Source organism: Lithobates pipiens, unplaced genomic scaffold (genome assembly GCF_037356315.1).
Source record: "Lithobates pipiens isolate NorthernLeopardFrog02 unplaced genomic scaffold, aLitPip1_a1.2 Scaffold_1, whole genome shotgun sequence".
NCBI lineage: Eukaryota > Metazoa > Chordata > Amphibia > Anura > Ranidae > Lithobates > Lithobates pipiens.
The window spans coordinates 190,682,003-190,694,839 of NW_027507685.1; the positions used below are offsets into that span (position 1 = coordinate 190,682,003).

General features: G+C 46.0%; 1 protein-coding gene across 3 annotated transcripts in view; it reads left to right on the forward strand.

Moving 5' to 3' along the window:
* LOC143981137 (ras-related protein Rab-7a-like) overlaps positions 1–12,427 on the forward strand; it is a 57,993-nt gene extending 45,566 nt beyond the window's left edge. For all 3 annotated transcript variants that reach the window (XM_077479058.1, XM_077479060.1, XM_077479059.1), the window contains 2 exons: positions 8,598–8,723; positions 12,007–12,427. In XM_077479058.1, coding sequence (XP_077335184.1) covers positions 8,598–8,723; positions 12,007–12,096 — 216 coding nt within the window. In that variant the 3' untranslated portion in view covers positions 12,097–12,427. The remainder of the gene's footprint in view (positions 1–8,597; positions 8,724–12,006) is intronic.
* The last annotated feature ends 410 nt before the right edge of the window (positions 12,428–12,837 follow it).

Sequence of the window (12,837 nt, forward strand, 5' to 3'; positions counted from 1 at the left end):
TTCCTCCTATCACTTCAAATGTATCCCGATCTTCAAACTAAGAGCCCTTTCACACCGAGCTAAGGGGGCCGTCCGCAGTAAAGCTTTACCAAAGTTTTAGTGGGGCTATTCGGCCAATAGCAGGCATTTTTAACATCCCGCTCATGGCCGAAAAGGGGTTCAATTCATCCGCAAAATGCCACCAGAGCGGCGTTTTGCTGGCGGTATCGCAGCGCTGCCACATTGATTTCAAAGAAGCTGCTGGCAGGACTTTTTGTGACCCTCCGGCTTTCACACTGGAATGAAAGGAGCTGCTTTTTCAGGTGCTATTTTTAGCGCTGTAGCGCCTGAAAATGCTGCAGTGTGAAAGGGGTCTAAGTGGAAGATAAGTGCAGTGCTCAAAATGAATCTCAAAGTGAACTGAAAAAATATATGAAACAGTGTACGTATACATATATATGAAATAGTGCACATAGATTATATAAAAAAATAGAATAAACTCAAGACAATACAAAATATACACTAAAATATATACAAAGGTAATAAACCAAAAATAAAAATGTGGTAAACCTAAAACGAGCTGTTGCCACCACTGTTTGTCTTCAGGCTGGGTCCAGAGGTGCAGCTGCAGGCCTGCGGACCACAGCTGAAGAAATAGGTGGAGAGATGTCCCCCCCGAAGAGCCTAAAATCATCCGCAGCAAAGCTTGCGCAGTACCGCTGGAACGAAGGAGAGGAGCTGGAGGAAGATGGCGGTGCTGAGAGGACTGGAGGGGGGCGAGGGCAGGGAGACATGAATAAACTACTGGAAGCGATCACACTCTGCAGGACGTTCCTCACCGCCCAGATTGAGGGGGTTAAGATGGACGTGTCTCTGATTAGACAAGATTTTCAGAAAATCCGCGATCGGGTCACAGAGACGGAAACCCGCATCAGCACAATTGAAGATGTCCTCCCGCCATTGCAGACCGGATCTGAACACATGCAGCGACAGATTAACCAGTTGCTCAACAAGCAAGACGACATGGAAAATCGTCTGAGGAGGTGTAATCTCCGCTTCATCCGTCTCCCGGAGGGAGCGGAAGGCAAAGACCCAACATTGTTCCTGGAACAGCTGCTGGTAGCCACCTACGGTCGCGAGGCCTTCTCCCCTGTGCTGGTGGTGGAGAGGGCGCATAGGATGCCCGCTAAACCCCCCCCCGCACACTTATTGTCACGATCGACCTACTGTTCCGATCGTACATAGGAAACTCACCCGCAGGTTCCCTTTGCAAGAAGCTCGTCGGTGTCCTCAGACGCAGGTTGGCGCGAACGAACGCACGCGTGTAGATCCTAACAGGCGCACGCGGGTGCGCGTTGACACAAATGGACGCACGCGGGTGCGCGTTGACACGAGCGAGCGCACACGGGTGCGCGACAAAGCGAACGGGCGTACGCGGGTACGCGGGGTCACGAACGGGAGCACGGTTACTCGCGGGGGCACGCAAACTCACCGTGCGACCGTTCTTGGCGCCCAACAGGTTATTTCAAGAATCTGCTCCCGTTTGCCCGTGCTGTCCTGTCTACAGCGTTCCCGTGACTTCTGCTACCTGCTCCTGCTTGTTCTTGATACTGAACCCAGCCTGTTTTTTGACCTTGTTTGATTGCTGCCTGCCTCCGACCCTCTGCCTGCCTGACCACGCTCCTGCCTTCTGCTGTGTACCTCTGCTGCCCGCTAGTTACCGACCCGGCTCGTTCCTGACCACGCCTGCTGTACCCACCTGAACGCCAGTACCAGCTGCTCCTGCTGTTCCTGCCTGTCTGCCGGTACCAGCTGCTCCTGCTGTTCCTGCCTGTCTGCCAAGTACCAGCTGCTCCTGCTGTTCCTGCCTGTCTGCCAGTACCAGCTGCTCCTGTCGTGCCCGCTGTCTACTTCCTCCCGTCCCAGCCTGACCTCCTGCACCAGCTGGTGGATCTCCGTTGCTGCAACCCGGCCTGGCACTTGTGCCCTCCGAACTCTTGAATCCCTGTCTCCACCTCCAGGGGCTCTCGAGCCGGAGGCTTACGAGGCGCTGCTCCCTGCATTCTGGGCTCTCCTACCAGGTAACGTGACACTTATTGCAAAGCTTTTAAACTACAAGGATCGAGATGCCGCGCTGCGACTTGCGAGAGAGAGAGAGAGAGAGAGAGAGGTAACCTCCCAGTGGGAAACGTAAAGGTGGCAATATTTCCTGACTTCTCAGCCAAAATACAAAAACGTCGTCAGAGCTTCATGGAAGCCAAACGCAGGCTACGCGACCGTCACCTGAAGTATTCCATGCTCTTCCCTGCACGCCTGAGAGTGGAACATGATGGCCGAGTGTCGTTCTTTGAGGATACTCGTGAAGTCATCTCATGGCTGGAACGTGGGCCTGCGCACGACGGGAGAGACCGACGACACATCCAGTGAATGGAATGGTGAGATCACCTTGCTTTATGTTTCCGCCGACACTCGGCCTTCCTAATTACCCTGGCCACATTTCCAAATTGTTTCCCTTTGTTCTTTTGGATGTTTAGAGTGGACCTGCTATATTTTATTGCTCCCCTCATGGGAGTCCCTTTTTTTTTTTTTTTTTTTTTTTTTATACCCCTGATCTTATCCGCCACACGGAGCTTCAGAGGTGTGTTGGTCTTACAAGCCGCATGCATAGTGCAGCGAATTTATGCCCCACTAGCCACTGGGAACCATGACTTTGTAGATGAACGGTGGATCTGGGCTTTGCTGCCTCCTTTTTATGCCAACTTGCAGGGGCACACAACTAGGCCCCATTTTCATCCTCCTTTTGCGGTGGTGGGCTCGGGACCTCTGTTTGATCCAGCGACTAAAACTGTTCCTCATCTTCGTTCTAGATGTGCAGTTACTGTTTTTCCCAGCTGACAGTTGAGTTGTTAAAGGATAATGCCTACACAAGTTGGGGTGGGTGTAAGGCGGGGAGGGGGGAGAGGGTTGTTCAACAGTTGATTTTGCAATGTTTAAATGTGCATATGGTGCCTTAGGAACTGGCTATCGGAAAATGTTCAAGTGGTGAAGGGGTGCTTGATGTGGTGAAGTATGTACCTCGGCCCTACTATATAATATATTTCCCATTAGCCCATGAGATGCAGCAAGGTTCAGCCTCGCCAAACCCTGGAGTTCACCATCACCGAAGCTATGGAAGGACAGTTAGTTTACAACTGTCGGGGGATGAGGCCCGCACATGTGGGGGCAGGTGTAGGGTGGGGAGGGGAACGTTATACTGTTATTTTTTCAATATCTCAGTGCACATGTATTATCGCAAGAGGGGACCACGACAACAGGTATGTCTCCTCACTGGTTGTCACATGTATTGTACGATCTAGACCAGTTTCTAATGTTACTCAAGCTCTGGATACTCCATGCTTCTTTACTAGACGATCCGTGGTGTTATTTTTCACAAGCCACGCTATGACATCTATAAAATTCCTGACATGGAATGTGAGGGGCCTGCGTGAGAAGGTTAAACGCTCGCTACCCTCTCATTCCTAAAGAAGCAGAGGGCGGATGTGGTGGCATTGGTGGAGACCCATATAGAAGGGAGGCTGCAGATGGCCCTCCGACGCCCGTGGGTGGGATGGGCATACCATTCAACGCACACTATCCACGCCACAGGTGTCTCAATATTAATTGCTAAATCGGTGCACTTTGAGCTATGTGAAGTAATTACAGACCCTCAGGGCCGATATGTATTTCTTCATGCCAAATTAATGGCGAGCAGTTTCTCCTCATGGCCTTTTACATACCCCCACCATTCAGTATGATTGTGATCGAGGGACTCGCCCTTATGACCCGACATCCCACAATACCAGTGATCTGAATGGGAGACTTCAATACCACCCTACGGCCGGCACTAGATAGACTCCAGGCTACACAGGGGACGGATGCGGCTAACAGGGAGACAAAATTCTCAAAACTGACCTCCACTGTCCACTTAATAGACACTTGGCGCTACAAATTTCCCCTCGCAAAAGCCTATTCCTGCTTTTCACCTTCCCACAACTCCATGTCCCGCATTGACTTTATTCTTGTATCAAGCACCCTAACGCCACGGATACTAGAAACAGCCTTTTGCCCAAGACTACTATCTGACCACAGCCCATACTGGACCTCACTGAGCATCCCCGTGGGTAAACCCCCAAAGCCTTGGCACCTAAACCCATTTTGGTTGTCCCTGCTACCGGACGATGACGAGCTCCCGAACCTATGGAAACAATACTTTGCGGAAAACGACCAAACTGCCTCTATTGCGGCGATTTGGGACTCATTCAAACTATATGCGCACGCGACCCTCACCTCCCACATAAATGCAATTAAGACAAAATCCACAGATATCTTTGACAGGGCGCTAGCAGAACTGAACTATCCTCCATGGAACGAGAGTATGCCATTAATCCTACTTCAGAGATAGCAGCTAGACTCAAGCTGCAATCCAGAGTGGCGACTCAACTTCAGTTTACAAAGGCCAGACAAAAACAGTTTTTCACGAAGCAGAAATTCTTTGAGCATGGAGAAAAGGCAGGCAAGCTGTTGGCTTACCTGGACTTCTTTGCAGATTTATACAAGACAACGACTACAGACCCAACGGACCAGAGAACGGCCTTCTTACATAGCATTACCCTCCCTCAACTGACGACAGACCAGCTTGACCTTCTTGAGGCACCCCTCACTACAGACGAAATAGCCACGGCTATAGCCAGTTTTGCCAGATCCAAATCCCCTGGTTCAGACGGTCTTCCAATCGAGTTTTATTCTCAGTACAGTGAACTTCTTACCCCGAAACTGCTCACGCTATACAACCACCTGTTTGAAACCTTTTCCTTACCACCATCCATGAGAGAGGCAATAATAGTGCTCATTCCCAAACCAGGGAAGGACCCGGGATATCCGGAATCATATCGTCCAATCTCCCTACTCCAGGTGGACATAAAACTTCTCGCCAAGGTACTATCCTTGAGATTGAATAAAGTTATCCTTTCCTTAATACATGTCGACCAGGCGGGATTTATTCCGGGTCGCAACACATCCTTTAACCTGCGCAAATTGTTCATCAACCTACAGGCTACACACATGGAGGCAGGATCTAGGGTGGTGGGGACTTTAGACACGGCGAAAGCCTTTGACTCGGTGGAATGGGAGAACTTGTGGAAATGTCTGGAGGGGTATGGCTTCGGCCCTAAATTCATTAAATGGGTACAACTGCTGTATCGGTCGCCCACAGCCAGGGTGACGGCGAACGGATGGCCCTCCGAGCAGTTTGACCTCACCAGGGGCACAAGGCAGGGCTGCCCTCTCTCGCCGTTGTTATACGCCCTGGCTGCTGAGCAGCTAGCCATATCCATCCGGGATAATCCAGAAATCAAGGGACTATGCTCAGGTAATCTGATTAAAAAAATCAGTATGTACGCGGATGACACCCTTTTATACCTGGCAGATCCGGGAACCTACTTGCAGGTGGCACTACATACAATTGAACAATTTGGGACTTTCTCTGGTTTAAAAATTAACTGGGAAAAATCGCAAATATTACCAATAGACAGTTTCCCACCAACCGAGTCACAGGCCAGTCTGCCACTTCAGAGAGTTAGTACCATCAAATATCTCGGAATCCATGTATCCAGAATGTCGACAGACTTTATACATCTCAATATTGAACCCCTTATGTCCTATGTAAAAACTAAGCTGAGGACCTGGGCTCGTCTGCCACTGGGGGTATGGGGCCGAATAAACTTAATTAAAATGGTTCTACTTCCCAAAGTATTATATGTTATATGGCACTCCCCAACATACTTACCTTTGAAATACTTTAAGACTCTTGAAGCCCTCCTCAAACCTTTCGTATGGGGTCCTAACAGACACAAACTGGCATGGCACTACCGGATTTTAACCTATACTATATTTCGTCCCAATTATCACAACTATACCACATTGACAAGACAGACAGGGAGAGGTTCCTCCAGCTGATGTGCCCCAAGTGGGCCAGATACACTAAAGACCCTATTTATGCAATAACAATAAACACCGGAAATACTGGTTTGAGGACTGGTGAGCTGGCCCTTCTGCATCAATATAGACGCATATGGGACATTTCCTCCGCCAAACTGGAGATTCCCCTATATAACGACTTCACCCCATTATGGCACAACAAGGCCCTACTTGACTTCTGGCAAATTCCTGATGTAGATTGCTGGTCCACCTATGGAATCTTCTATTTCCATTATTTATTTACCAATGGGACTCTAAAAACCTTCCACACACTCCAAGAGGAGTACAATCTTCCCAATCATATGTTCTTTAGATATCTGCAAGTCAAACATGCAACCCGTACTCAATTCCCATTGTCCCCCCCCCCCCCCAAGCCCACTTCAAATGTCACTATGGCAATCACCAAAAACACTGATCCTCAAAAACTAATTTCAGCCTTCTACAACCTACTCTCCACCCCAGTAGCAACTAAAATAGCTTATGGACTTAAGCCTCGCTGGGAAAGGGCGGTGGGACCTATCGAGGATGGGGAATGGGAGGCAGCTCTGGAATTCTGTAAAGCGGTTTCGCCAAAACATTCGGACAGGCTGACCCAAATTTACATAATCCATCAAGCGTACCTTACCCCCCTCAGGGTTGCCAGGTACAGAGGCTCCCAGTCCACTTTGTGCCAAATGTGTGGAGGGGAGAGAGGAACATTCATTCACTTACTCTGGGCATGCCCCAAAGTACAGGGACTATGGACACAGATAGTAAGATTCCTCCATGACGAAATGGGCTCTCCGGCCACGCTAGACCCAAAAATGTGCATTTTGGGACTCTTGCCAGACTTGACCGACAGGTACATGAAGACATTTTTACACGAGACGCTATTCACAGCACGAAAGACAATAGCTAGGAAATGGATGAGGACTTGTCCCCCGAGCATTGCAGAATGGAAAGCAGAAATAAACAGCACCCTCCCCTACAAAAAAAATTCTATACATCAATAGAGGATGTCCTGAGAAATACTACAAAATCTGGGACAGGTGGCTGCAGGAGTCTAGCACTTGTTCATAGCCTGCTTTTGCACAACACATAGGATTGTAAATGACACGTAGATCTTCCGGCCCATGGGTAGTGAAGCAATCCAAAACACCGACACAAGGTACCTTTTTGCTTTATTTATTTCATGCATAAAACGTGATGTGATATCGAAGATTTGAGATGGTTATATAATTGTTATTTGAGGATTTGTACGATATGTACCATTTTTGTAAATTTAATCTATAACATGTATGCACTGTAAATCGAAATAAACCTGGTTGATTAAAAAAAAGAAAATAAGTCCATGCACAATAAGTGAAGAAAACTTGATCACGATGACCTATCCAAACCACATGGAAAACGTTCAAGGAGTGGAAAAAATGCCTCCACCTACAGACACACTGCAGCTTACCAGAACGTTGTGGTCCCTTGTAACGGGACCCAGGAGCACGGATGGCTAGTAACCCAGCCTGGGGTCTCTGTGGCAAGCACCAAGCTAATCAATCCCGGTAGTAGTAATCCTTGTCTCAGTAAATCGGATGGTTAGATCCCCATAGAAATAGAGAGAGGAGGGGCTTTCATAGTATAAAACCTTAAGTGATTTATTAATCAAGAAAAGACAAATCACACTTACAGAAAGTTGGTTAAAATCAGCAACAACAAACAATCGAGCTGGCCAGCTCTTGACAGCAGCCCGCAACTTCCGGGACTGGCGTAGCACACGGTGGCATCAGCACGCCGCTCCACCATACGCGTTTTGTCACTGCAACATACACGTTGGGCAGTTCCAACCGGATTAAAGCTCAAATTCAGCCGATTCTTTAGCGTGGAAAAAAGTTGGAGCCCTTGTTGGGCTGTCTGGGTTCTTTATTAGGGACATTTTTTCTCACTTCCTGTCAAGACAATGATTGTAATTCTCCCCAACACAGACCAAAAGTTTTAGTAAAGTGGAAAAGGGTTAGAACTTCTGATCATCATGCTGCGATTACACACATGTAAGCGCTGCTTGAGAGACGACATGCAAGTGGGTGCAATCAGCTGCAACCTTCCTTTGCCTTTAAATTTAGAGCATGTTCTCTTTCTAGGTCTGTCTGAATTTTCGACGTAAAAAGTCCGATGGGGCATACACATGATCGGGATATACGATGAAAAGCTCCCGTCTGACTTTTTCTGTCGGAAAATTCTGCTTGTGTCTACGCGGCATTAAAGTTCTAAGCCGATAACAGGATTCCTTGACCTAACAAATGTAATTTCTACTAATGTATTGCATAATATGTGTTTTGTATGGTCTGTCATGCATGCATTTTTATTATAATTACTTTTTTTTTAATTTATTTTTTTATTACATTTGAATCAACAGGCATGTGTTCTAATAACATACAGTACGATACTGAGCCAAGGTGTATTGTAACTTTTGGAAACCTTTTACTAAAAATGCATTGAATAAAAAAAAAAATGTAGTCATCTAGGTAAAGCCCACACTAAATCAACTTTAATAAGGTGTAAACTTTTGGTTATAATATTATAAATAATATATTTTTATAACAACCACCTCACTTACCTGTATTTTATTACAGGTTTCTCCTCGGCAGGCACAAGAATGGTGCAAATCATGTAATGCAGAATACTTTGAAACAAGTGCAAAGGAAGCAGTGAATGTAGAGGAAGCATTTGTGCAAGCAGTCAGACTAGCCCTTAAGCATGTATGTATATTTTGTGAAAATCTATTGATCTTTATTACAATTTATGGGGTAAGTGTACCTTTTGTAATACCGCCAACAATGTAATATCTTGTTCATCCTACGTCATTATTTCCATACAACACAGGAAAGGTCGCAAAGAACAAACCGCAGTGAGAATAAGTGGTGAGAAGTTGAAGAAAGAAGGCATCTTCAACATCACTTTTTAGGCTGGGTTCACTTAGATGCAGAGAAACCCACATCTAATTCGCTTGACAGGAGAGTGTGCCGGACTCTCAAATGGAGACGGTTCACATACCTCCCGGGTGGTCTGCATTGAAGAAGGATCCTGTGCATGTTTGGCTGTTAATTCAGGCAGAAATTTGCACCCGAATCAGTCAACAGGGATGCTCCGGACCCCCCTGCTGTGAGCCAAGGCTGCAGCAAATGTGAACCCAGTTTTGAGTATCCTCATTCACACATGCATACTCAAGGGTACACCTGTGCAAGGGCCTAGTTTGCCCATATGGGGATACCCATGTATTTGGGCAACCCCGTGCAGGCAGTCCCAATCAGGTCAATTGGGACACAGCAGTTGTGCAGACACAGTGGCTGCTCACAATCTTGACATCTGTCCATGCAACTGTTGTATCCCAGTTGACCTGAACATCCTTGTGCAGATAAACAAGGCCCTCACATGGGTGTATGCTAAAATCCTGTCTGTGTGAACAAAGTCTAACTATGTGTCGCGCCCCCCCCCCCCCAGATGATTCCTCCCATTTAATAATTAAGCCTGGTACACACTAATATATATATTTTTTTTTCATTCAACCCAACGGACTGAATGAAAAAACTGACAGCTCAGGTCGGTGCCACTGTAATAAAAATCCATTGTTAGTACAGTGATATCCCCTGCTGTTGCTTTGTGTTCTGACAGGGGGACGGGGACAGTCCCCCAGTCCAAACACTTCGATCATCACTCTCAGCCATTGGCTGAGAGGGCAGATTGGCAGTTTTTTTCTTTGGTCATTGCCCTTTATCAGAAACCGGCTGAATGGCTGGCTGCTGTCAGACCAGCTGCAGTACTTATGGGCCAAATGTCAGCCAGTTCAAAAGAAACCCTGTTTACTAAGCTTTTGTTAAACTCAGAAGTTTGGAAATGCATGCAGGTGGTCTTGGGCATTTATACAGTTCATTGACTGCTGTATGTATGCTTTACCGCAATGCACTGGTGTAAGTTAGGCAACCTATGCAAGTAAAAATAATCTTTAACCTTCCCACAGGGACATATTTGAAACCCCACCTTGAAAATGCTTACTCATTTTTAAGTTGGCCATACACTGTTCGAATGTTGGCCAATTCATGTGGATCAGACAGAATTCAAGCTGTAGGTGGCCCTGTAGACACCACCCAACTTAACTAACTTTGATTGAGACATTGAAGTAGACGGCACAAAAAGAATGACTACAGCCAATCAACTGCATTTAAGATTGGGGAATGAGGACAGCCAACGGTGCCATCTGTCAAATAGCCGACAGGAAGAGAATCATACTGTTTAGCATGGATGGGGAAATCTATGGATGTTTTTTCCTTCAGCCGCTGGGTTGAATGAGAGAAATATTTGTGTATAGCCAGTTTAAGTTAGGTTGATGCAGGTGTGCAGTAAATCTCCAAGGCTTGGGAGCCTAGAATGTGTATTTAAGGTGGGGGGGGGGGGGGGGCGGGGGGGGCTGATTTTACTCTACCAGCTATAGGACAATTACCAGCAGAGTGATTAAATCTTGAATTGGCAAAAAGCTGAAGAGAGACAATACCTTTTCAGGGCACTAAGCTAGAACTGGGGCATGTGCTGTGCTGGCCCAGGGAATGATATGTAGAAACCTGTGCTAAAACACATCTAATGGTATGAATAAGCCTTAGCGGGTAATCAGTGATAGCAATTAAAACTTTAATGAAAGAATAGTTATTCCCATAGCACCCAGATTTTCTCCTTCCTTTTAACCAGCACTAGAACCTAAACAGAGCCAAAGACACTGCTATATGCACAACTCCACAGCCATATGTATGAATTGTCTGTGCAGTAGGCCTTATTTCTCAAAAGTCTAAGGTGCTCGGCCCGACTGAGATCTGCTTTTGAACTTCCAAAAAGGCCTTTCATTGAGGGTGCATTTACAACTGAAATTGTACCCTGCCTCCAATTTTGATGCGAGAACCCAAGCCGGGTGTTCCTATGATTATCTGCAAAAGGCAGCCCCTTTAAAAGCAATGGAAGGCTGCTGACTCCCGCAGCTAATCACAGAAACTCACTTATGATCACTCATGCAGTAATCACATGTGAGTGGCTGCGATTAGCTGCGGGAGCCAGCAGCCTCCCATTGCTTTCAATTCCTCATTCCCTCTTCCTAACCAATGACGCCACAAAGCTTCTAATTCATTCCCTCCTCTCTTACCTCAACTACTGCAACTCCCTCCTTATTGACTTACCTCTACATGGGACATCCACCCTTCAGTCTGTCATGACAGCTGCCAACCACTCAGTCTCTGCCACCCCTCCACTGGCTTCCACTCACCCAACAAATTAAATTCCAGATACTAACAACTTGCAAAGCCATCTACAACTCTGCCCCCAGCTACATCACCAACCTAGTCTCAAAATACCAAATTGTTTCCTTCGTTCCTCCCAAGATCTCCTGCTCTCCAGCTCCCCTTGTTACCGCCTCACAAGCTCGCCTCTCCCAGTCTTTCCCATCCTCTGGAACTCCTTAGCCCAATCTGTCCAAGTATCTCCTACTTTGTCCACTTTTAGAGAATCCCTGAAAACTCATCTCTTCGGAGAGGCCTATGCTGCCCCTACTTAACTTTACATTTATTTTCTCCATCAGCCCATCCCCCAAGGTTATTACCTTTTTGTATCACTTGACCCTCCCTCTTAGGTTGAAATCTCTAATGAGCAGGGCCCTCTGATTCCTCCTGTATTGTAATTCTATTGTCTGCCCTTATGTTGTAAAGTGCTGCGTAAACTGCTGGCTCTATTTAAATCCTGTATTATAATAGTAATAATAATAATGGGGCTACCTCCCGCAGCTAATCCTGGGAACCACTCACATCTAATCGGAGGCAGGGTGCCTTCGCAGGTATGAATGCACCCTAAATGAAAGGTCTTTTTGAAAGTTCAGAAGCAGATCAGTTGTGCCGAGCACCTTCGACTTTTGACGAACGAGTTCCACTTGGGTTAGGACGGGGTAATAGCAAAACATTTGCATTCTATAACTGCACTTCCTTTACCGGTTGTTCTTTTTCTTAACAGCACGAAGTACCTGGTAATAAGGCTGATGAAGAATCTGTGAATTTGTTAGAAAAGGCAGAAAATCAGCACACAAAAAAATGTAACTGTTAATTCTGGAAGTGCCTCCTCCCTTACCTCAATCATGAAGGTGCTTTTTCCATTTATCAAAGATGACGACAAAGCCTGAGATCTAGGAGAACCTAACTTAAATGGAATTCCAAGAAAACCAGAACTTTGATTAAATATGTGTGAAATATATATATATATTTTTTTTCTTTTGCATGGACAATACAGATCCTATCCTTTAACCAGAGAAAATGAGATTCCTATACACTCAATATACAGCTGTGTAAAGGTTTTGGAATCTCTGCTTAAATAACTCCTACAATGTTATCTGGACTGCACCAAAGTCTTAGCAATAAAGACAGCCTTGTCTTCAGTATACATTTTACAAAGCTGCATTTTTTTTTTGTATAAGCTCCCAAAAATGTTTAAAATATGCAATTTACAAAACAATTTTTTTTTTTTGCAGTATATTTCACATTAAGGTCTCGTGCAACCCAAGCCTAAAAACGCTACTTATACAGGTGTTCAACTTCTTTATTTCTTTTTTTTTTATAGGCCTGTAAAAGCTTCTCTGTTAGTCTACGTGGCCATGCACACAGAAATTTACAGGAGTATTTGAAGAGGAGCATTTACAGACAGAAAAGAAGAAAACGCCAAAGGAGCGTTCTGAGAGGTGCTTTTGAGCAGAAAAATCTGCTTGCTTGTCTAAACACACCCGTATGCATATAAATGTATTCCACTGGCTAGTAGAAGGCATTTACGCTCAAACCCAATATGCACATAAAC